The 23,592-nt window shown below is 36.8% G+C and overlaps 1 protein-coding gene across 3 annotated transcripts in view; it reads right to left on the bottom strand.

Moving 5' to 3' along the window:
* The window catches only part of ADGRG2 (adhesion G protein-coupled receptor G2), a 62,334-nt gene that overhangs the window by 16,097 nt on the left and 22,645 nt on the right, over window positions 1-23,592 (bottom strand). For all 3 annotated transcript variants that reach the window (XM_055802943.1, XM_055802947.1, XM_055802944.1), the window contains exons 4-17: window positions 16,256-16,297; window positions 14,866-14,904; window positions 12,982-13,014; window positions 12,070-12,111; window positions 10,140-10,196; window positions 8,948-9,015; window positions 7,295-7,368; window positions 6,267-6,306; window positions 6,104-6,138; window positions 4,668-4,750; window positions 3,935-3,995; window positions 2,660-3,390; window positions 1,681-1,879; window positions 1,185-1,341 (exon numbers count right to left, since the gene is read on the bottom strand). In XM_055802943.1, coding sequence (XP_055658918.1) covers window positions 1,185-1,341; window positions 1,681-1,879; window positions 2,660-3,390; window positions 3,935-3,995; window positions 4,668-4,750; window positions 6,104-6,138; window positions 6,267-6,306; window positions 7,295-7,368; window positions 8,948-9,015; window positions 10,140-10,196; window positions 12,070-12,111; window positions 12,982-13,014; window positions 14,866-14,904; window positions 16,256-16,297 — 1,661 coding nt within the window. The remainder of the gene's footprint in view (window positions 1-1,184; window positions 1,342-1,680; window positions 1,880-2,659; window positions 3,391-3,934; window positions 3,996-4,667; window positions 4,751-6,103; window positions 6,139-6,266; window positions 6,307-7,294; window positions 7,369-8,947; window positions 9,016-10,139; window positions 10,197-12,069; window positions 12,112-12,981; window positions 13,015-14,865; window positions 14,905-16,255; window positions 16,298-23,592) is intronic.

The following is a 23,592-nucleotide window of genomic DNA, read 5'->3' on the forward strand; positions in this document are numbered from 1 at the left end:
ACCCCAAAATGTATCTATTTATAAGTTATATGCATATAGTACTGTACTAATATATTATGCACATTACAAAACACAAAAAAAGAAATTTTAAAAGGATGAGATAAAGATTAAACATATTTTTTTAAAAAAATATTTTTTTTATTAATCATATAAAAACATTTTCTTCCCACACCCAAATGCACTGTTGTGTGTATGCCCTGGGGTACTCACACCCCACTTTGGAGATCACTGGTTTAGACAGTCACCAAAGGAATCACAAATCAATTCCACAAAAGCACTCCTGGTGCTTTGGTTTGAACTAGATGATACTTGTTGAAAATTCTCTGTATTTCATTGCCAGTTAGATGAGATTTCCAGAAAAGCATTATTTAGCAAAAACCTGGTTTTCAGCACTATCACCTCCTAGTCACCTCACATTCAGGCACCATATATTGCTAAGAAAATAGAAAAGAACTCAAACGTTAGCATTTCATATAATTTTCAGTATCACAGAACAGTTCCATTACTACTACAAGTCACACTACATTAAGATATTCCCTTCTCTGAGAAGCCAGAACGTGCTAAAATTTGTTCAGAACTTTCCATCTCTTCCTTGCTTAAGCCTCCAGGACTGGCACTGTCCAAAGTATTATTTCCTCAACCAGGAGGGAGGTTCTGAGTGAGACAAAGTGGATCCAAACTTTCTAAGCACTTCTTTCTTGGTGAAACCAACTAGTCATGAGTGACAAACAGATGAATGTCATTATCCAGGCAGCATAATATTTCTTTCCTGGAACCTGCTGCAGTTAACCTCTAACAGATGAAGCCATCTGGGAACACTCCTTGACAAATTTCAGCGCTGTCATGGTGGGTGATTAAATGACTCCTGATTCAGGTGTTTTGAAGCAAAATTGTTCCACCAAGTGCTCTGTCCATTCTGGTGTTGTGGCTGTACCCTCTCTTAACAGCTTCTTAGTCAAATGCAGGTTTCTGCTAAGTCTGTTACTTATTTACACAACAGAAAATTAAAGGAAAAACTATGAAGGGCTACAAAAACTCTTCTTCTCAAACTACCGTGAACAAAAGATCCTGAAATTGTGACATGAACACAGAAAAAACTCATGCTATATATAAAGATAAACCCATAAATACCTAAAAATAAATGTTTGAGAATTTTTAAGTAGTTAGAATTATCAGTGTTTAACCTGGAGATCAGTTGCTTCCTGGACAGCAAAAGACATTTGGTTGGAGCGGATGCTGTTGGTTTTGACAACTGCCAGAGCCAAGGAAGGGGATGCAAAATCAGCAGACATTGCTGAAAAGTTTAGTTTTAGGCCAATATAATCCACAAGTTTTATAATTCTGTTAAGAAAAAAGAGATACTTAGTCTTACCAATCACATACACCCAAAATTCTCAGGTCAGTTGCAGTTATGGAGCAGCAATCCAAGCACAGTGTAAAATACAGCTGACTGCTCACTTATAGCAGTGTCAACACAAAAAAATACACTGTTTTCCATGGTATGATATTATAGTACAACTGGTAACACTAGAATGATACTCCCTTCTGTTTTGCATTAGTACATTAAAGAGTAAGAAATATTCTTTTGGTTATGATTATGAAATAATGAAACTTGCTGAAGCAAATTTATCAAGACAGTCAATACAACACACGTTTTAATGTACTGCCAGAATGACCTACCTGTTAGAAATTTGGGGTGGTAATGGTTGAGAAGCAGTTAGGACTTTGCTAACCTGACTAACCATCCTTTCTACATCTTTTGGCTCTACTTTTCCAGCTGCTAAATCATTTTCTATTTTGGACACAATTTGCTCAGCTGTGGTGACAGTAATGGTGGTATATACAGAAGTTGTGTATGCGGTTGCTGATAGTATCTTTCCTGTGACAAAAGAAAAGTTGTGCATTTATTTAAACATGGTGTTCAACAAATGAAGTAAGCTTTGAGAAGCAGAAAAAATAAGCAGTTCTCTTGACCAATAAACCTTATCACAACTGTAAAGTCTCTAAACAGAGACAATCCTTTTTTCTCCCTACCAGCTACTTTGCAAATAGCCATACCTCTAATCTAATGAAAACATAAGGCAATGTTTCAAATGGCCAGCATTAATTTCCATTTTTGTTGATGACAAAGTTCCTCACATCAGACAATTAGTGATGTTAAATAATCTATTATTTTGGATTTTTAGCCACTGGATGTCTGAAAGCAGAATAAAATCAAGCTAAGATCAGCAATTCAAAAAGAAGCTTGTAAAGATGCATACAATCTTCATAGGAAAATACATACCAACTAAGAATATTTCTAATCAACAGCAATATTTTAAGGAAGATCCAACACTGACTTGCAATAGTTTAAATACTAGCTTCGTAAAAAAACCATAGCTACCTGGCTCTGTGACTTAATTTTTTCTGCCAAAGGTACCTGTTGGGAACTCAGCACAGTACCTATCTATCACAGTTACCAATCAATTTGTAGAGTGAGGTATCGCTCATCATGGCTAAAGGCATCAGAATGTATTTTAGAACAAGTATATACCTCATGAGAGTTGTCTCAGGTTTTTCACAGTAACTGGAAGGTCACAGTTCAGAAATATAACCTTGTTTAATAAAGTTCAAAAGCAAATTCAGTATATGGCATTCAAAAAAAAAATGTCATATTTACCTGTGCTTCCATTAGGCAGGCTACCATGGCCATCAGCAGTAGAATGAGGATGAGAAGCTGAGACAGAATGGTTGATAGGACTAATAGTAGGGGTCAAAGTTATTGTGAATGGAGTAAGGGGAAGAATGGGTGCTGTAGTAACATTTTTGTTAGCAGGACCACGTTGGGTCGAATCTGTAGCAGGATGAATTTGTGCAACAGATTTGGTGGTAGCCTCAAAGTGAGGAATTGCTGTTGAAGGTTTGGGGGGAAGCTCTGAAGAGGAAACTGCAGAATGTTTAGTGAAACCTACAGAAGGAGAAATTGTAATAGGCTTGCTAAGATATGCAGCCTCAGATTTAACTGAGAAAGCAGCATTAGTGAAAGATTTTGTTGCAGGTGTGGAAATAGCAACAGATTTATAAGAAGCTATGGAAGGAAAAGTTGGCACAGTAGGTTCTGCAAGAGACTCAGAAGAGGGAAGTGTAGTGGTAACACTGGTGGAAAACTCAGAAGTTTCAGCAGTAGATGCAGCAGAAGTTTCAGAGAGAGCATCTGTAGTGGGAGATGTGGAGAGAGTTTCAGAAAAAGAAATCTCCGTGAATGGTGGGATCAGTGGTCTAATTATGGGGCTTTGTTTGGTAGAAATCATTGTAGGGGAAAAAAGAGTATTAGATTTGGGGGAAATCTTTTTAGGGAGAGAAGAACGAGGCAAATGAACCCGTATAGAATCAGGTGGCATTTGTATAGTACTGTAAAAAAAACAAAAAGCACAGAGATGCATGTTAAATTTAACATTGTTTATATTGTAATTAAAGTGAGTAATAACAGAGGAATATATATGAATGATATGGACATAATACTAATAATCTGTATTGTAAAATCAATCTGATTGGATATTTCATGAATTCCGCAACATTTTGAGTGTTCTGCTATTTTATTTTGCTGTAGCCATTAACTAGCGAGTCCTATACTACTACTGCCTTTGCTGCCTGTTCTGGAAGTGACCTGATCCTGAACACAACAGCTTTCTGCATCAGGAGATTAAAAAAAGGAAAAAAAAAAAAAGGCGGAGGGGGCGGGAGGGGGAGGGAGAAGGGGAAGAGAAGGAAGAGAAGGGATGGGAGAGGAAGAGGGAGGAACAAGCAGGCAGCTATATACAGCAATGTCTGTCAGGTTGTTCTAGTGGAGTCCTTCCTAGCTATTACACTATTACACTACAACATGGAAGTTGAATCTATTAATGCATTAGAAAATTCAGGAAATAAACAAGTCACATTTTGTATTTACACTTACTATGTGTGTAATTCTTCAGCAGTCAAGGAACAATACTTCAGTGATGAACAACAGCACCGTTCTGACAAATAAGCATTCATCTAGTTTATCTTGAAGTATAAAAATTGCTAATACTGTTAAGTAGGATATTCAAATAAACATGTGTTTTATGTTTTGTAAGCAATAGCGCATATTGCATATTTGATTTTGAGTTTTCTTCTGAATTTACATTTGCAAAATAGATCTTGACCAGTCAGAACACTATAATACCTACAGATTTTTGCTCAATGTCTCACAAGTACAGATTTCTCTTTTTGTCTTTGGAAAAAAACCCCCAACAAAATGCAAAGATACATCTTTGAAACAAAGAGACAAATGGTAAGAATCACCACTCCATACTGTCACAATATCACTAAGAAAGCTTGGGTACTTTATAAACTTTTCAATTCAGATCACCTTTTCAGTAACACATTTAAGTTCTCAAGTAATTTTACACCTAATCCTTTCACAGTCCACTTTATTAATTTACTCAGCAATTTTATACCGATTTTTTTTTAAAATATTTCTATCTCCCCCCCCAAAAAAACCCAGAAGGCTGCATTTTTGATGTATTTACACTGTTCAACAAAAAATTATTTTTATCTAAAAATAAATAATAATCTTTTCTTTTAGCTACTTGGAGGTCAAGTATAAAGAAAGGAAATTTAATCTGAAGGGGTAACTGTGATGAGAATGTGTTTAAAGCATAACTTACCAAGTTGGCTTATTTCTGCTTTGTCTTTTAAACTGCTTATGTTCTCTCTCTCAGCCAACTTCATTATAAAACTGCAGTGTAGACTATAATGAGAAGAAAAAACTTTAGACTTGAGAAACAGATCTGCCTCACCTTTGCAACACATTATCACATGCTAAGTGAAAGAACATTAGCACAAATGCTAATTGTGAAAGCATATTTTTCCTAGGCTCTTTCAGATTTGGGGATATTTTTTATGCACATAAAATACTAAATAGAAGAGTAAAACATCAGTTTGTGGCAGCTTATTTTCTCTTTTCTCTATAGACACTGTTAATTCTTGAATGGGGTCCTCCCTAATTAATATTAGCCATTGAAGATTCGATAATTTTGTTAAGATAATAATGTAATCTCCACTGCTACTCTGAAGAAACTCCAGAGAAGAACTAGCAAGTGTTCTAGGTGGCTATGTCAGTGTATATCAGAACTCTATCACCTGGGGAAAGCCAGTGTCCTCACTTTAGACTAATGACCCACTCAAGCGTATAACTACACATGTACTATTATAGACTGATCACTTGAAACCCTGCCTAAACTAGCAAACCTATAGTAAGTATTAGTGTTCAAACTCAAACATATAGGTCAAAGAAAAGGCAACACATAAAAGATGAAGTGAAGCTTGTTTCCAACTAACAAGAATGAAAAGAGTAGCCTAATTACTGCCAGTATATGACATGAAGGTGTGATCTGACTGTCTATTACTATTTGAGTGTTTTAAACTTCTCTTTCACCCTTACCCAGGAAGACAAACCCCAAATTCAAGTATCTAGGGAAATGAAGTTACACATTTTGTCTTTATTAGCATATAGTGTTTCCAAGCTGATCAGTTTAAAGGACCAGCAATTTAGTGGTCCTTTGGCAGACATTAACTACATTTCAGGGTTTCCAGGATCACCTCTGTGGAGCTGCCCTGCCATTCTGATACACCATGGCATCTGAACTGGTAACCTTCTGAGGCTTCCCCTGCCCTGAGGATGGCTGGTTTCCCAAGCTGAAAAACAGCAGCTTGGGATGTCTGAAGCAATTCCCTCATAAAGACTGCATTGTAATCACAAATTCTGGACATTTGGTGGTCTGGTATCAAATCCCATAGTGGTTAAGTTGCTGTGTGACTCAGCTAATACAAAGACGCGGAAGAAATAGAGCAGGCAGCCCTGTACTTGACCAGAAGATTAATAAAAAGCATTACAGTTTGGTTAAAAAAAAATCTAAAAAAATCTTTAAAAAATCACTAATGCTAAGATAATAATGAGATCAGAATTTCTGGCAGTCTAAATACATTTCTCCAGTCTGTTTCTCAAACTTCCTAAAAAGATTGGTTTTCTTCTGTTAAATAGCCATTCATATTTAATTTATCACAAGACAATATAGGAGCATTTAAAAAAACAAGAACAAACCTCTGGTTTTCTGCACTGCATTCCATAACAGAGGACTGTAACGACAAGTGAAAATAGAAAGAAATTTTTTTATCAGGAGAAAATGGGACTGTTAGATAATGATATTATCAGAAATAAGTTGGAAGGAACATTTCCAAGCAGTAACAAGAATTAGTAACCTTACCTCACTTATTGCTTGCAAGGTTTTGTTGAACTCTGCAATTCTTTAAAAGAAAAAGTTACCATTATGGAGGCTTTCTAGCAACACTTCTAAAGACAATTACAACAGTTAATAAAAAACCCCAAGCAATTACTGGGGAAAAAATATTTCCAGTTGATCAGTGATTTTTAAAAATCATGCCAGTTCTAATATTGTAAAACTGCTTTTTAAAGGATTGAACATTTTAGAAGTTGCGTTTTATTAGTCACTCAAAAAACTAAGTTTAAACCTCTGTTAACATTACTCCACTTCTTTAAGTTATTTAAAGAGCAACAGATCAATCTCAATGTTGACTTTTGGCAACCAAACATTTGGAACGGAATTTTAAGTTTATACTCAAATGTACAGAAATAAAATTGAGTAAGAAATACGGATTTCTTCTACAAACAAGACCTGTTGGCCAATTACATCTTTTTGATTTTCAGGGCAAGTTTTGGAAATAGCAGTAAATATTCACTCATTCAAATCTCCCCTTATAAAGAAGAAACTACACCAAAATAAAAATATGGGTATGACTATGACAATATGTATTAAAAACCATGCAGCTATGCAAGTTTTCTTAGTAATTCCTAAGAAACAGACTGAACCCCTGAAATTATATAAAAAAAATATTCACGAAGAGCAGCAGCCAGACTGGCATTCTCAACAATCCACAGCTCATGTCCTCAGGTATTATTATTATTATTACTACTATTAAGATCACTGGCATATAAACGACAAGGCCTTTGGGCCTTGATGAGCCCCAGGGAAACTGAAGGACCTAAAAGAAAATCAACAAGTCTATCAGTTCTTAAATAAACTCCAGTGGTACATAAAACAAAACTAAGGCTATTCTAACCAATATGAACTTTATGTTAAAGGAAGTAACTTACAATGCCTCAAAATTTTAATTTATAAAATGCAGGGATAAGAGAGTCTGCTAACCACGTGGAAGGTCTCACTATCTTTTTCAAATATAACAGGAATTTCAATCCTTATTCAAAACTAGTTACCTCAGCTCTTGTGGGGTAGGTGCTGGAATTGCAATTACTTTCGTAACTTGATTGTTGGTGGTTATGTTATTAATCTGTTAAAAACAAAGATTCCATAGCTGTAGTAAAACCACTAATTTTTAGCCTTAAAAGAAACATGTTAATTTCACACATTTTAACAGTCTGAAATTCCAAAGATAAGCACATTTTCTCATGAATACCCTTCAAAAAATATTTACCATGACATTGTTTTCACAACTTATGGAAGACATTGGCTCAATCTAGTATAGACTGAATACAGGATCTGATTTGTGAAAGATATGGGCAAAAGGATAGTGACCTCACCATATCTCATGTTGGAAAAAGAGGAATTTGGCTTAGTTTGCAACAAAGAGAGCTAGGACCAGACTCCAAACAAACTTTTAAGTGCAGCAATGGGACAAGCTCCGTAATAGGTGTAAGTTAGAGACAACATTGAATCCTGGGAGTAAGAAGTCAAGAACTGAGGTGAAAGACATGTTAAGAATGATATGAATACCTAGCCTTAGGGCTGGTAGATACACTAAGGTTTATCTAAAGGCCCTTTATAGATCTGCATTCTGATGTTCTTCTGGTTGCCGCCATTACTGGTTATTTTTACATTTCATGCAAGCAGCAAGTACCATGATGAAAACGTTATCTAACATATATGGCATTGACATTACCTAAGAAATATTGTGCTAAAAAGTAAAAGTGTCTCAAGAGACAGGAAACCCATTTTTCTAGTAGCTGTAAGCATAACATTAATATACTAGGATGGTTTCAGTAGGCATTATCACCACTGAAATGCAACACAATGCAGAGGTGGCTTTTGCCAGCTGTCTACCCTCTACCAAACTCGGTGCTCTATGTGCACCTGTTCAGTAGTTCTCTGCGGTGACTTTACTCCTTTCAAGCTTGCAGAGATTGGCATGTGAAATCTCAGACTGAGGGCAGACAGGGTTGTGCAGGAGAAAGACACAAGGTCCTTTACAAGCTAATGTCTTTTCCCTCCCTTAAGCTTTGCATCTATGACAACTAAACATTCTAATCGTCATAGTATTACCTCAATATTGAATAATCTATACGGCCATTGTTTTGCATACCATTCTCTTAAAACTGTTGTGTGGTATAAGTGGACACACTCATGTCACATAGGCCTATTGCAAAATTAATAACTGATATACCACATGCCAAAAAACATAGAATGATACTCTCAACATGAATTATTCCAGGATGCAATCCAACTTAATTTAGGCCCACATTGTTGCCATCTAATGATGCTCACCTTCTAAAGTAAAGTGCCTAAATTAATCTCCAAAGGAATATCCTGTATGCCTAAATGTAGATTCTTTAATTAGACAGTTCCTCTCTCCAGACTTCCCAGCGCTTCCCCCTCCTTTCAGTGACTATATAGAGAATACAGGCCCTTACTGCAGGAAGTTTACTTAGTTGAAATTCTAAAATTTAGCGGCAAAGCAGTAAGAGAGAAAGTAGATCCATCCACTGCAAATACTAACTTGTCCTGCAAACTGTATTTGAAATAAAATAAAACTATATAAAAAAATCATGTCAGGATATCAGCATGTTAATTGTAGACCAAGAAACTCATTTCAGCTTTCCTTACAATAAAGTTTTAAAAGACAGAGCACTTACTATTTCTACATTTAGTGATGTGTTACCTTCTTCGCTTGCCTGAAGTTTTACCTTGCCCACATAGAACACTAAAACCAAAAGACAAAAAAGTTAAGAAAATCAATGGAGAATGGCATGACGTAAAATTATTTGAGAATTTAAAAATTCACTATGTTGTTTTAAAATAGAAGGGAAATAAGAACACTTATGCTAGCTTTTCTAATATTTCATTGGTTTTGCAATTGTTCTTCCATTTCTTCACTTACTTTTTCCACAAATGAATTAGTCCAATAACTTCATTATTATCTGTATACTTATTTTTGCTTGCTGTTTCTAAATTCCTTCTATTTTTTTTTTTTGGTTGGTTGGGTTTCCCCCAAAACAGAAAAACTGTACTGCACATTACTATTACTGCAACTCCAACTCCCGCAACAAGAACAAAATGTGTGGATAAAGGCAAAGTGATACTCTGAAAATTATTCCCTCATGAATTTAAGAACTTTCAGAATACCATAATTCAAAGCATCATTCAACAGTCCTTGAGAACTGGTAGGCCCATCTTGGAGACAAAAAGTAACTTCTATGACATTTCTCTTCCTGCAGCCACAAATTCAAGTGCAGGGTATAGAGAAAGACCTGTACAGGAATGCATACATTACATCACCCAAATCATCTAGTAGTTTACTGTGTCAACCAGTAGGGAAACTTTTGGGCAGTGGGGAGCAGATACTCTTTTTACTCTATGAAGTACCCAGCATATGGCTACTTGGCAGAAGTGACTTCATTTTCCTAGGTATTTCTCACAGAAGCCATTTATCAAAGTATTTTGGAAGGCAGCAACATGTATCAACAAAATCTTCTTTTACTAGGTTTTTGCTAACACACGTAAAGGGAACGCCACTGCCCTTTCCATTTTCCTTTGTTTGCCTGTTTTGTCACATCACACTTTTAAAATACACACAGGCTTTTACAATTAGTCACCTAAACACTATTTCAACTTCTATTCCTGATACAGAGTTAGGCCAAATATGGCAAACAATGTCTACAATAGCATACTAGTTTCTTGTTTTTTCAAAGAAGTTGTATAAAATCTAAATTAGAAAAAAACCTGATATGCTTTTACATAGCAACTAAAAGTTGCCTTATTACTCCGAATAGAAAATAGTTGGGACGTTTTTTTAATAAGAAAAAAAGGAAAAAGAAAACTACTGACCTGAAAAATTACAGACAGGTGTTATGTTGCACAAAATAGTTTCTCCCGCTATAGCTTCTTTGGGGAAAAAAATAATTTAGTGAGTAAAAAGTTGGACTTAAACCCAGTACTAACAAACGTACATATTTTACAATCATTTCAGTGTTTTAAAGGTAAAAGTCCTTGCCTTTTAGCAATATTTCACATACTGTCTAGGCTTCACTTCTCTCGGGCACTTACCATGACATTTTCCAAGACTCTGAATACTGAGTGAAACATGCTGATTTTGATTAATTAATTTTGAAAAATTTTCTGTAACAGTTTCCATGGAAAACCTACATGCAAGCAATCTTTTTTTTTTTTAAATCCAAATAAACCAGAAATCAACATATATAAATAAGCCCTTCAAATATCACAGTATTTAATCACTAGGTAGCAAATTATGTGCTTCTGAGGATCCTACTATAGATACTTACGATAGCATGAAACTAAAACTGTTCTACCTGATAGAACTAGAATTATGATGAGCAAACACATATACTCTCATCTAGCTGAACATGTCTTTAGCTAGTTACAGCAAGTTTTTGGCTGCTCCTATATTTTTAATACTACCTTACCTACACTGCAGACAAATAACACTGATCCCAAATTAAGGATACTGTAAACAGCTGGCTCGGTTGTATAAAATCAAAATAAAGGACCAGAAAGATATTTGCATCCAAGACAAAAACTTATTCATACAATATACACTTGTTTATAAAAACAACATGGCAGCACAACTTTCCTTAATTAAGCAGAGAGATCAGGCTCCATTAGCAGAAAAACAAATGGTCTTTTATCTGCTGTTATCATTAGCTAGTACCAAATGAGATGGTAATTGTTTGGTTGGGATTTTTTTTCTGTGGTATAAAAATTTGCCTGTTATAGCTTGATGCTTCATCAATTTTATTACCATCAACAAACAGCCATCAGAGGGTACAGACTGTGAGCTGGTGACAATATTAAAATTATTAGGAATATATTATTTTTTCAGACAGCAATTTAAATATATTTGCCTTCCCTTTTGTTGGGAAGTTGTCAGTGAAATAGTTATGAAAAATGTGTCAGCACTTTTTTAAACAATCCTTAAATAAATTAAACGTTCATAAAGAACTGAATTTGTCAAAATTATTAACTATATAAAGAATAACACTTATAACAACACTTATAAAAACCCAAGAAAAAATCCAGGAGTGACTCAAAAATAGCATAGCATCAGCCTCTTTTTTTTTTACAGAGCACCCACTTGTGTGCCACCTAGTCTTGCTTAGGATCTCTGCATGCCACCAAAATCGATAAGCAGTTTGGAGGATAAAAGACTGATCAAAAATCAGTAGAGCTTCCAGCCCCCAAAGATCATCAGATAACACAGCTGCACTTTCTACAGGTCACATTCACACAGTCAAATTATACCAGCCAGTGTGGCTCCAAGCCAGTTCCTCTACCACTTGCACTAATTCAAGGCAAATACATTCTAATTGGTCTACCAGGCTTGTACATGGATAATAAAAAAATTAAATTCAGCCTGCTCCTATAGACTGGATCTGCCCTGAGAACACTGTGACTGCATTCAGTCTGCTTCAATCTACTAAAAAGCATGAGGATTTTAATTTTTTTTAAAGTAAACATGGTCCCTGAGACTGTGTTTCTTACATCTTTGTGGTAACCTGCTGCTCTGACTTACAAAACAACCAGGCTCTTCTGTATGTGGCCATCTAGGCAAGCATTGCAGAATTAGACCTTCTACCAGACTGGAGATCAATGCAAAGTAAGGCAGACTGCTAATATGACACACCATAATACCAAGAAAAAAAGTCCTTTTAAAAATATTTGGGAGCAGACTTCCTGAACTCACGCACACTTACATTTTGAGGAGCATAAGAAAAGATCAGTGGTGATATACAAATCTTACCTGGTGTTATGGTGGAGTAATAACCAGTGATGTTAAGAGCTTCTGTTAAAAAGAAGAAAAAAAAAAGGTTTTAAAATTAAGTTTTCACATTTCAACTTAAAAAGTCTATGAAATACATGTCACAAAAATAAGTTTCCTAATTTCTACTTAAGACACTGTCTTCCCAGAAGTATAAACACATGACCATTTACAAGGGAATTAAGTTACTTTCAGCACAGGCAATGAAAAAGCAGCATTCAGAGCGAGATCCATCCAGTCAGATGTTCATGTCCCCATAGAGGCCAGGCTCCCTGTTATTCAGTGGAGAAAGTGGTGCTTTTAAGCTGTGAATCATGTTTGAAAAACATGTCTTTCTCTCCATCCACTATGAAGGCTAGCAGGGTATCCAGGTCATACACAGACATGTAAGAATCTATACTGATATGGGATGAACCTACTTCTTTTCAGATGTAAACATCAGGAAAAAAAGGGGTAGTATGTCTTGATTGAGTCTTTACTGATCCTATTTGGCAACTCATTGCAAGAAACTGTACCACGTAAATGCCTTAAGGAATGGGGTGTACGTTCTAGTTCTTTGAAATACTTTAAATAGTATCAGAAAGTATAGAAAACATTCTATCTATAGATGTACCAAAAAACTACATACTTTCTGAAAATAAATATGTCCAGTTTTGGCTTTGGTAAACAATGTAGTATTTTAAATAAAAAAGAAAAGTTAACAGCTCAGTGTCAATGTGCTCCAAATCCCTAGCCATACAGACTTAAAATACAAATTGGAGATAAATATAAATGTTAAGATCATGTAAGAAAAGAATTTGGACTAAACAAATCCCAGTTATTAACAAAAAAAGCAATCTTTCACGAATGCAACAAACATCTCCAGAACCTAACTCTCTTTGTGCTAATTCTCACCTGTAGTTTGCGTAGTCTCCTCTGAAGTCATATCTGAAAAAGAAAAATTAATAACAGTAGAAAGAATAAAAACAAAATAGCAATTTTAAAAATCTAAATGTAACTGAATCTAAATGTAACTAAATCTAAATAAGAGAAACATCAATAAAATCTTGCCTGTAGGAATTACAGGATAAGTGATAAAGGTAATAATAGAGGATTCTGGAAAGAAAAAAAAATAAAAGACGTAAAACCTATTAATATAGTATTTTATGTCTATGAATTTTGGAGAAAAAAGATCAAGCATGCAAAACTTTAAATAGGAACTGAATGTTATTTATCTAAATTCCATTTTAAGAACTGCAGTGCTCGTCAAGAACATTCACAGTATTTCAAAATTAATATTTGAAATAATGTTTACATTATATCAAAAATCTGAGTATCTGAATACAAACAGCTGGTAATCAAATTCATTCAGTTAAGTTGCTTTTATTGGTTTCATTCTTTCAGAAGATGCAGATTAATTTGGCATATACAACAGCAATAACTACTCAGCCCCAAGGACTTTCTCCTGCACACACAACGCATGAGCAGAGATGACACACTGGGTTTGGCAAACTGTCTCTCCAAAAAAGCCATTTTTGCCAGTAACCATACATAAGTAAAATACAGTGAGGATGCAATTTTTTTCCCCAGTAACATCAAAAGGAAAAAAACAAACCCAAACTGCATTAAGACAATAGAAGAAAATTTAAAGATTGCTCAGGAAGGATGTCCTCAGTAAGAATATTTTAGGTGCTAGTGCAGGACTACGAAGTGGTTAAGAGGACCACTTGATATCACTCCAAAATGACAACTTAGTGACTTGTTTAAAATGGGCCACAGCACCTTTATAACAGAAGAACATTAAGCTTTCCAAACTTCTTCAATAAAAGCATCAGTCATTAGTAGATGCAATATCTTAAGTATAATAAAGAAAAGTTGGTGGCTCTACATAAAGATAGTTGCATATCAAGAAAAAAAAAAGCAATCTACTTCATTACATGGAAAGGGAGCTTTTCTTTCTGATATATTTATTTCAACTCAGAATAAAAGCTAAGCATATTTGGTTCTTCAGCAACAACCCTGAAGACAACCGGTTTTCTAAGGCAACTAACAAGCAGCCAAAATATCAGGAATCAGAGTGAAGACTAGGTACTGATTTCATCTGTATTATTTGGCTTGGTATAAACTACAACAAGTATTGAATTGGCTGCAGTTGAACCATTCAAGGGAACCAAGATGAACTATTCATAGAGAAAGATTATGTCTGTAAAAGAACAAAAGCACATGTCTGTATCCGTATTATTTCTTTTTTCCAGAGCACAATATGTCAGTATACATTAGAGCAAGAAAGCAACTGGGTTTCACACAGCTATTTCTGTGTGTCTACATTCTTCATTTTTTAAAAATGCTTTCATAAACGATGTTCATCACCTCTGGTCCCAGAGTTATCACAGTCATGTGTCTGTGTTTGCAGTACACCACACTGCATGAAATGACATAAGCACATCTGCTAGGGCAGCAGGAGATATAAGGGAGCTCTCCCACTACAGTATTCCTCCTCTGACATCTCTGCAAATTGTTAACCGTTTAGGTTACTGGACAAAAAGCAACTCACACCTATTACATCCCCAAGCTTCACTGCCACAAACCATGAGTGGTCCTACAAGGTAAGCTATTTCATTACAAATTAGAATGAAGAAATTAATTTTCTATTAAAAAAACCCCAACAATAAGAACATTAAATGTTGGAACTCATTTATGTTACAACTTTTCTCCATTACCTGAGGTAAAAGAAAAGCAGATTTACCTAACAGCAAATAAGAAACATTGCAAAAATCAGTTAAGTCCTGATTTTCTTACCAGAAATGACTGTTGCAGCCGATTCTTCTGAACTTGCATCTTTGTTTCAGACGAAAAAAAAAAACAAAAACCAAACCCCAAAAAAACAGAGGGGAGAAAAAAGACCATAATGAAGTTTCAGACACATGCATAGCCATCCACAGCAGCCTTTCCTTGCATTATCAAGCGTTTATTGCATTCACCAGAAGAGGGCAACACCTGCTTATCAGAAGAACACTTCCAGGTGTTCAAAAAAGGCAGATGTAACAATCACTGATAAAAAAATTTACAATTTTTATTAATTCAAACGGAATTTAACTGATGATGATTTTTTTTCAACAAGGACTGGACAGTTAGCATTGTATAATGTTACGAAAACAAAAATCATTGACCCAAGACATGTGCCACACTGTATCTGAAAGCTGCATGCCTACTCTGGAAGTCTTGCTAATTCTGGGAATGGGAATCAAGCGTACATAACAAGATGGCTAACTACAGTATCAAGAACTGTTCTCAGGCTTTGCATAATAACACTAAGACCTGCTATTTCAAATTTATCCTATAAATATCTGTTCTCTTTTTTTGTCCTGCAAAAGGCGGCATTACAAAAAGCTAATTCATTTCAACGTTGAACCTCTGATCTTGATAGGAACCAGCCAACTATTTATACAGCAAAAATTGGCCACTAAATCTTTGATGTTGCTACAGTCATTTTGATCAAAAAGAAGTTAGAAAATTCAATACCTGGTTCATAGCAACTTCAAAGTTAGCCCTTTCGTTCACTGAGTGTTTTTTGACAGTGCCATGGACAAGTCAAGTCACAGTTATCACAGAAATATAATCTAAAGAATAGCTGGCTGCAAATATGATACACTATTTTAAAAAATAGTTTTTCAACTTCTTCTCTCAGAATTCAAAAGTCATTGTATAATGTTACTTACAATATACTAATTACACTGTAAAGCCTTTCATACTGTTGTAGAAAAGTTAAGTCAGTGATACCAAAAGTCTCTGTGGAAACCCAGTTCTTTCTGGTTAAACATAGTATACAAGGAGTTTCTGAAATGCTAATAATTCACATGATTCCTTGTTCAGACTATTCTGCTCGCCTTACTGAAAACTAGTAGTAGCTCCTTTCCAAACAATAAATATAAATATAGTTTCTGCAATGAAAGGAGAATAGGAGTCATCTCAGTGACCTTATTTTCATTTTCTCTGGAAAATTACTGATGTTACTTGCACCATGTAATATGCTAATAAGCCACAAGGATGATATGGACAATTAACTTGCAGATATTTTCATATTCTTAACTATTTCCATGAATTAAAAAGTAACAGCAGAGCAATCTTCCTATGCACTTTCTAAAATACAAGAACAATGGGGAAAAAACGACACAGAACCCCCACATACCTGTTATCCATCTTCTGCCAGGCAATGTAGCAGTAGTTTCAACTACAAAGGAAAAAGAATTTTAGGAGCAGAAGTTTTTATATATTTGTACACACCAATATACACACACACTTTTTTTAAATGCAACCATTTTAGATGTGCTACTCACCTAAAATCAACCTGATTTGCAAAACTACGCTGCATCCACTGAGAAATGTCTGACCAGTCTTTTTGAAAGCTGACAGTTGAACTCTTTAGAGTTCAATTTTTTACTGTTTATCACTTTTATACTTATGGAAGGCACAGATTAGGCTTTCAGCTTTCCCACTGCACTTCCATTGTCAATGTCTTCAGAAACCCTTTCAGCACATTTGCTTGAGTGAAGATAAGACTAAATAGCAATGAAAAATGTAACAGGTACAGACATCTGTGCTTTCGCACAGATATTTTTGTAAAAATATGGAAAAGAAATGCTGATGAATACTCAAGAAGAAAGATTTTATTAATACAAAGAGAAACAGAGAAATTAAAACAAAAAAAAAAAAGAAGGGGAGAAGAGTTGGGTAAGACAGGGATGCTTTATTCCATACACATTTACAAGTAACGTGAGATGTACTTTGAGAATACGTCTACATCACGATGTGCATATACATCATATAGACACTCACATGCCAAACAGCTGCACCACCAAACATCTAAACAATGAGCAGATAGATCATGCTGCCAGAAACAAAGCATCTCAGGTGGACCTGAACTGGCAATGTAAAGCTTAATGGGCCCATAAAACATGTTCCTAGGGACACCTAGGGAGAGATGCAACATACAGATGGGCTCTTGATCAAGGTGTGGATCTGACAATTGAAGCTATTGCACCGGCCACCCACAAATGTGAAACATGCCATAATCAAGTGAGCCAAGTGACTTAAGTCTCCCTGGAAAAGATGATGTGTCTGGGCTATCAATATGAGGAGGCCTAGCAGATCAATTACATCAGACCACCACTGCAAATCCACCACCAGGGCAAGTGCTATGTGCTTCCCACAGTGGGGGCAACTAGCAGGTGGCTAGAAATGTACCCTGCAGCTTATGCCATCAGCTAAAACATCATCCTGCAACCTTAAAAAACAAGTGGTAACACAGCAATACATCATTAAGGCACTGTCTCCTACTTCAGCACCCTTGATAGCTGAGACCCTGGCTGCTGGGGCAAGGAGGAAGAGATATTCTCTTCAAGCCACTGAACCTGGTGGGAAATTCTAGCCACAGTCAAGATGCAGGCCCTCAGGGCTGCAGGGAGAGATTCTCTTTGTATTGCCAGAGCTGGTGGGACAGTTTCTCCACAGTTAATGCCCTGATACCTGTCCAGTCCATCATCATCAGGTGTTGGTATATTACACTGGTGCATACTATACTAACCTCTGCCACATGGCCCGTTTGCAATGGACATCATCCAGATCTTTGGAGACCTAGTTGCTGCCTAGGCTGCTGTAGACCACCTCCACCACTACTAATCCCCTCAGATAATGGACACCTGCCTTCTTTCATCAGTAACCTACAAGGCTACCCTCTGACTCTGAATCCAGTGATCCAAGTTCACATCTCTGTGGGACTTCCAGTAACCAACTAGTTGGAGATGACACACAGGGAAGTGCTCTGAGGCAGCAAATTCCTGGGTAGCAAGGTGTGTGGGAGAATCTGGGCAGATGCTTACAGAAGTTTTCAGCTCTGATGGCCTGAGAATTCACATCTGAACAAGCACAGAATCCTGTTGAAACACCAGACCACTTGAAGGAAGGATGTCTCGCTTACACCAAAGACAGAGACTTTTGGTGTTGTGTTGGGCCCTGGCCTACACCAACCAGGACTGTGTCCAACACCCTGAAAGGAGCAAAAGAGTGTCTGGATCTAAGGACATACAAATGGATGCTGTGGCTAATCCAGCGACATAACCCTAACCACAACAGTCACTCCTGCAGCCCACAGGGAACAGTGGAAGCAGAGGCTGACCCAGTTAGCGAAGGCTGAAGAAGCTTCTCTTGAGGGGATGCAGGAAGAAGGCTCAAAAGAGGCAGCCTGTTCTGCAGGACAGCCACAAGAAAAGGAGGGGGAAGTGCCAGAAATCATAAGAGTCAGAAACCACCCAGACTCTGATTGACTATGCAGATAGAGTAGGCAGTGTAGACATAGTCATCCATATTTCTGCGTGAGCTATGACATATGCACAAAGATTACAGCTGCCAGCCAGGTAAGCAGATTGCTGCCTGGTTGCTCCAGTGCTGCAATACTGGGGCCAACGATCAGCAGTAAGAGAGTACATGAAAGCTTGATGAGATGTAAAGAAAAGTCAGTTCATTTTTGTTGAATGTCATCTACCGTATGAAGCTAGAAGCAGCAACTCTGAAATACAGCAGGATGAATTCATGGAAATCAGATTAATGGCACTATGTTTAATTTTTTAGGAGTCTTCCTTGAAATTAACTGTTAGTTTTAGTTGATTTGCATCCTGGGTAGAAATTTTCTCATGTAAAAGAGAGAGAGAGAAGCAATACTCTAAGTAAAATAACACACATCCGTTAAGTAAAAAATGTAAGAAAAGTATTATACCTTCATATGTATCAGTCTACTGAATTTAAACTATTTCAGTAAAGACAAAACCAAGTTACATCAAACATCTCATTTGAGACAACTAGGATTCTGCCTACAGAGAAATACAATTGGCCTTTTTAACACCTAGCACTGTATGAACTTCACAGATCATGAAAATTTGGCTATAACCTTAATGTTTACAGTAATTTTTCAGGAAAATTAGGACTTCTCACTAAATGGTAAGTCGAGTTAAAGCACCTGATCCTATAAGGTAAGTGTTCTAGAGCTCTTATGTAAGATAAAGATATAACTGTTCTGTATTGTTTAAACAGCAGAAAGTTCTTTAAGGTAGAACAGGGTGAATAAAAGTAATTGAGTCAATTCTACATAAAGTAAAGTGAACTTCCAGTTAGAGAAGAAAGTATCCTTCCACATGTGGGCAAACTGGCTTTTCTACCATAGGAAGTTAATTCCATCTCCAAAAATTTACTTGCCAGCAGTCCTGTCTTACTAAGTGGCTAGCACCTTGTGCAAAAGCCCTTATTTCCAACCAAAGGACCCTGCAGGAAACTAAATTCTCAAAAGGAACCCACATCTTGAAGTGTGCAGCATCTCACAAAAAAGACCACACTGCTGCCCCTACCCACTAAAAATAAAAAAAAAAAAAAAAAAAAAATCTGCCTGGGGAATCTGACCTTAAGATCTTTCTCACGTACTCTTGAGGAGTAAAGTGTAGACATAGTCAGTGTAGACAAACCACACTTCCCATCCTCCATATCCCTTCAACTTGCTATGTGAATTTTTGAGAATACAAGTAGTATCCTGAGGTAGGTGAGAAAATTGTCCACTAACACATTTAGTACTGTAGGTTTGTAAGAAGACAGTGAACTCTAAAAATGACAAATGCTTTTAATAAAAAAATTCAGCAGTACAGGGAGCAAAATAAGCTAACACAAGCTCTGAATATGGAGCTGGCACACGCAGCAAGTGATGATGGCATGCATAATCAGAGAAGCACTTCCTTCTGGACACAAATCTAACCATGACTTCTCTTACAGCACAATATTCATGTCCCTAGTTACTAGAAAGCATCCATGAGAATGAGACTTGTCATTGATCAAGGTGCAGCTTTAAGTTCACTAACCAAGTCTTTAATCAGAATCAATTTGCATACAGAAAGGAGGAAGGAGAGGCTGTTATACATTATTTAATGTCACTTACATTTGTCAACCCTCCTCCTTTGTGTTTAAGAACTAGAAAAGAAAGCAAATAGAGTTTATTTGGAGAAGGACTAAAGTCCAATCTAAAACATCCTTAAAGTTGACATGTAAAAAGAAAGGTAAAATAACTCAGCACCTGCTAGTTACAAGCTAGCAGAAAATTTATTTCCCTGAAGTTGTTTACCATTGAGAAGAGCAAGAAAATCTTAACATATATGAAACTTCATTTTATTTGCTCCATGCATTTTCATTTGCAACTCTCTTAGTTTAGGATCATCCAATCAACACACCTATTCTATAAGGAGACATTATGTAGCAATGTAAAAAGTATTGTAGTAATAATTTTCTACATTTTCTCTAATAGAGAACATTCCTGAGGATCCAAACAGCAAATAAACAGGCAAATAACATTATTCAATATTATTCTTTGCTTTTGCTGCAAGGGAGACACAATAGGTCTCCATAAGAAATGGGTTGTCTTGAAGGAAAAGGGACCTCCATTAAATAAGCATCAGTTTCTGTTACTAGCATGCATCATTGCAAACAAAAGCAGCAAGTCTCTTACTGTCTTCCTATCACTTTGTACTCTTCTGACACAGAGAGGAGATTCAAGAATCCCATTTGTATAGACAGAAAAAACTGTTCCACTTATATGGAATCTGTTTAGCAACTCTTGCCATTGCGGGATACCACAGCTGCAAAAAACTTACTTAGGAACCAGTATTTGCATTGTGACAACCTTTATTTCCCATAATGACTTTGTATGACAATGGGAAACAGTGTAACTTTAGCAGCTCTAGCCTGGTAGGAGACTAAATCCATTAACAACAGTACTTAAGGCTACATCCACAAACTGATGTAGCTCTGAAAGAGACCAGTCCCTGGCCCTGTCTACAAAATAGCCTTGTGCTTACACCATTCCTTAGCATGACAGATCTTAACCATCCAGATCTTAACCATCAGTCTACTGGCTCTTTTATGATGGGATGGTCTCCACGTGTCCTGCTGAAGCTGTTCCACCAAGCCAAGCAGAATTCCTAAATCAATTCAGCCAAAGGGAAAGAAAGGGTGAAGGAGGCTTTGTAACACAGTGGTAAAGATGGGATGGGATGGTTCTGGTCCTTGCACCAAAGGCACTGTCACTCAGCATGCCTTTTGTTCAGTAACTTAGACACAGGATACAGAAAAAGCCCTTAAAGCATGAACAGTGTACAATGTTCTATCTCCAACTGGAAGAATGACAAATACCCTTCTTTTTTTTGTCCCTACCTCCTATGTAAATTATCACCAGTACACTCTTCAAATTTTTGGAAAGGCAACACCCTTTCTGATTCACCTGTCTTCAGGCAATCCACTCTGCCAGAAGCAGGTCAGTTTTTCCAGGGTGGAGGAGTGGGAAGCAGCTAGAACCTGGCTGCAGGTAACGACATTGTGCAAGAACTAGGTTACTGGCAGCTGCTTCTTGCTCCCCTGTCTCAGGGGAGCAGTGTTGCTGTTAATACTGTTGTACCTAACACTTCATCATTGCCTTCGAACTTTGGCAGAAAGCATCCTTTGAAAAAGCCTGAAACAGCAACTAGAGTGATTACTCAGAAGAGTCTGAACTGTAGTGAACTAGAGCCTCCAATGGACACCCACCCTGCCCAGCCTGTGCAATGTGGAGGTGCTGGGGATGGTACAGCAGGAAGGGGCGTCCTGCTGGCCTCTGGCTCGCAGGAAACATGGTGAGAGAATGCAAGGCACAGCTGATTTCTAGTCAGGTCCAGACACAGAACAGGCACTAAACACTTAAGGAGTTGCAACAGCCCTGTCAATCTACTGGAGCACAGACAACATTACTGGCAGAAAAACATACATCTATGGACTCAGATGTTCTGGGGCCTAGATGACAGGTTTATGAAATGAAATTTTACTCATTGTAATTGAAAAACATGCCAAAAATCAGAACAGTTTGTATTATCACCCACGACTACTCTTTCAAACTAAAGGTACCCTTGACCACGTCAGCTCTCACAAACAGATCAACAGCAGAATCCAAATGGAAGAATCCCAAGGGATACCTTGGTGGCTATATAGTATGTTTTCCCCATGCCAAAGTACTTGGCTGACACCACAGAACGGCATTAGATAACCACAACTGTGCACTGCTGGTAAGATCAGTTTTGACTTACAAATACACACAAAAATACCAGGAAATTAATAAAAATCAGATTTTCTAAATAAGATGTGATAGGAAACTTAGTGCTGATTTTTTCACCGAAAATTCAACTGATTCAGGCAGGGGAATTGATTTCCATTAAAAATTCCCATCAGAAATACCAAAGTGCACATTTTCATTCCAAACAGATGCATAATATCACTTTCTGGCTTAAAAAAAAAATCAAACCATTTTTCATTGAAAAGTTGATTCCAGACTGCATTTTCAGGTCTATACAAATTCTCTTCTAAACATTCTCACAGGCAACAGTTATCAGTATAATTACATCAGTTACCAGGCCAGTGTAGCAACTACCATCCATTGATGTTCAGTGTTACTAGGATACAATCATATGAAAATGCCTGGCACTAATACATTTCATAGGACTTGCTCATGAACAAAACCGAGTAGCCCAAACAACAAAATTTTAAAATGGTACTGTTACAAAATCCACCTATTTAGTGAAATAAGCACCAAAAATATGACATGCAAATCTCATATTCAAATTAAATTGTTATTTTCTATTAAGAGATTGGGTCCCTTTAACATCTGATAAACCTTCCAGCTGGATAAACATTCTGCCAAAATGAACCATCCCATCACGGAAGGCATTTGTAACAGTAACATGTAAAAATCCTCTCCAACTGTTCCACTGTTGACATTAGCCCGTGTCAAATTTTTATGCAAGTCAGATTTTGAGGCACATTGTGTAAGTACAATCTTAATTGTACACTTTGGTGCCTCTCATGACACCTCACATCTGCTCTGACCCTTAGTGGCGGCACCAGGGATGAAAGGATGAATTATCACTGGCTATTGGACAGAAGCAAGCATAAGAAAACAATGCAAGTGCTTGTTCACATCAGGCTCTGTCACTTTGGCCAGTTCATTTTAGTAACCCGAACAGAAAATTTAGGTGAAATATTTTTAACTCAGCTTTGATTTTACACAGGTTTTTAGGATATTAGGCTATAAATACAGTTTTTATCTGTATAAAGCTCTGTTTGTATAAAGCTGTACATTAGATACTGAGGTGAATCAAATCACCTCTTATCTGGCAGGCTGATTTCCAAAAAGCTACTTCCTTTGATATCACAGAAAAGGGAGGCAATGAGGGCAAAGAAAGAGGTCAAACATACACTCAGTTAATAGGTACAAAGTGAAGTGGTACATGACTCATCAAATAGGCACTCCAGAGTTCTGTTTCCTCTCCCCACCCAACGCCCCCATCACATTTACTTCCTTTAAGAGCTTCTAGAGGTTTCTGCAGTATCCTGTCCTCACAATTTCAGAAAGAAAACGGTATTGGGGAAAATAATTTATTTTTTCATCTCCAACTTCCATGATTTGCTCAG

This window comes from Falco peregrinus, chromosome 4 (assembly GCF_023634155.1).
Source record: "Falco peregrinus isolate bFalPer1 chromosome 4, bFalPer1.pri, whole genome shotgun sequence".
Classification (NCBI taxonomy): domain Eukaryota; kingdom Metazoa; phylum Chordata; class Aves; order Falconiformes; family Falconidae; genus Falco; species Falco peregrinus.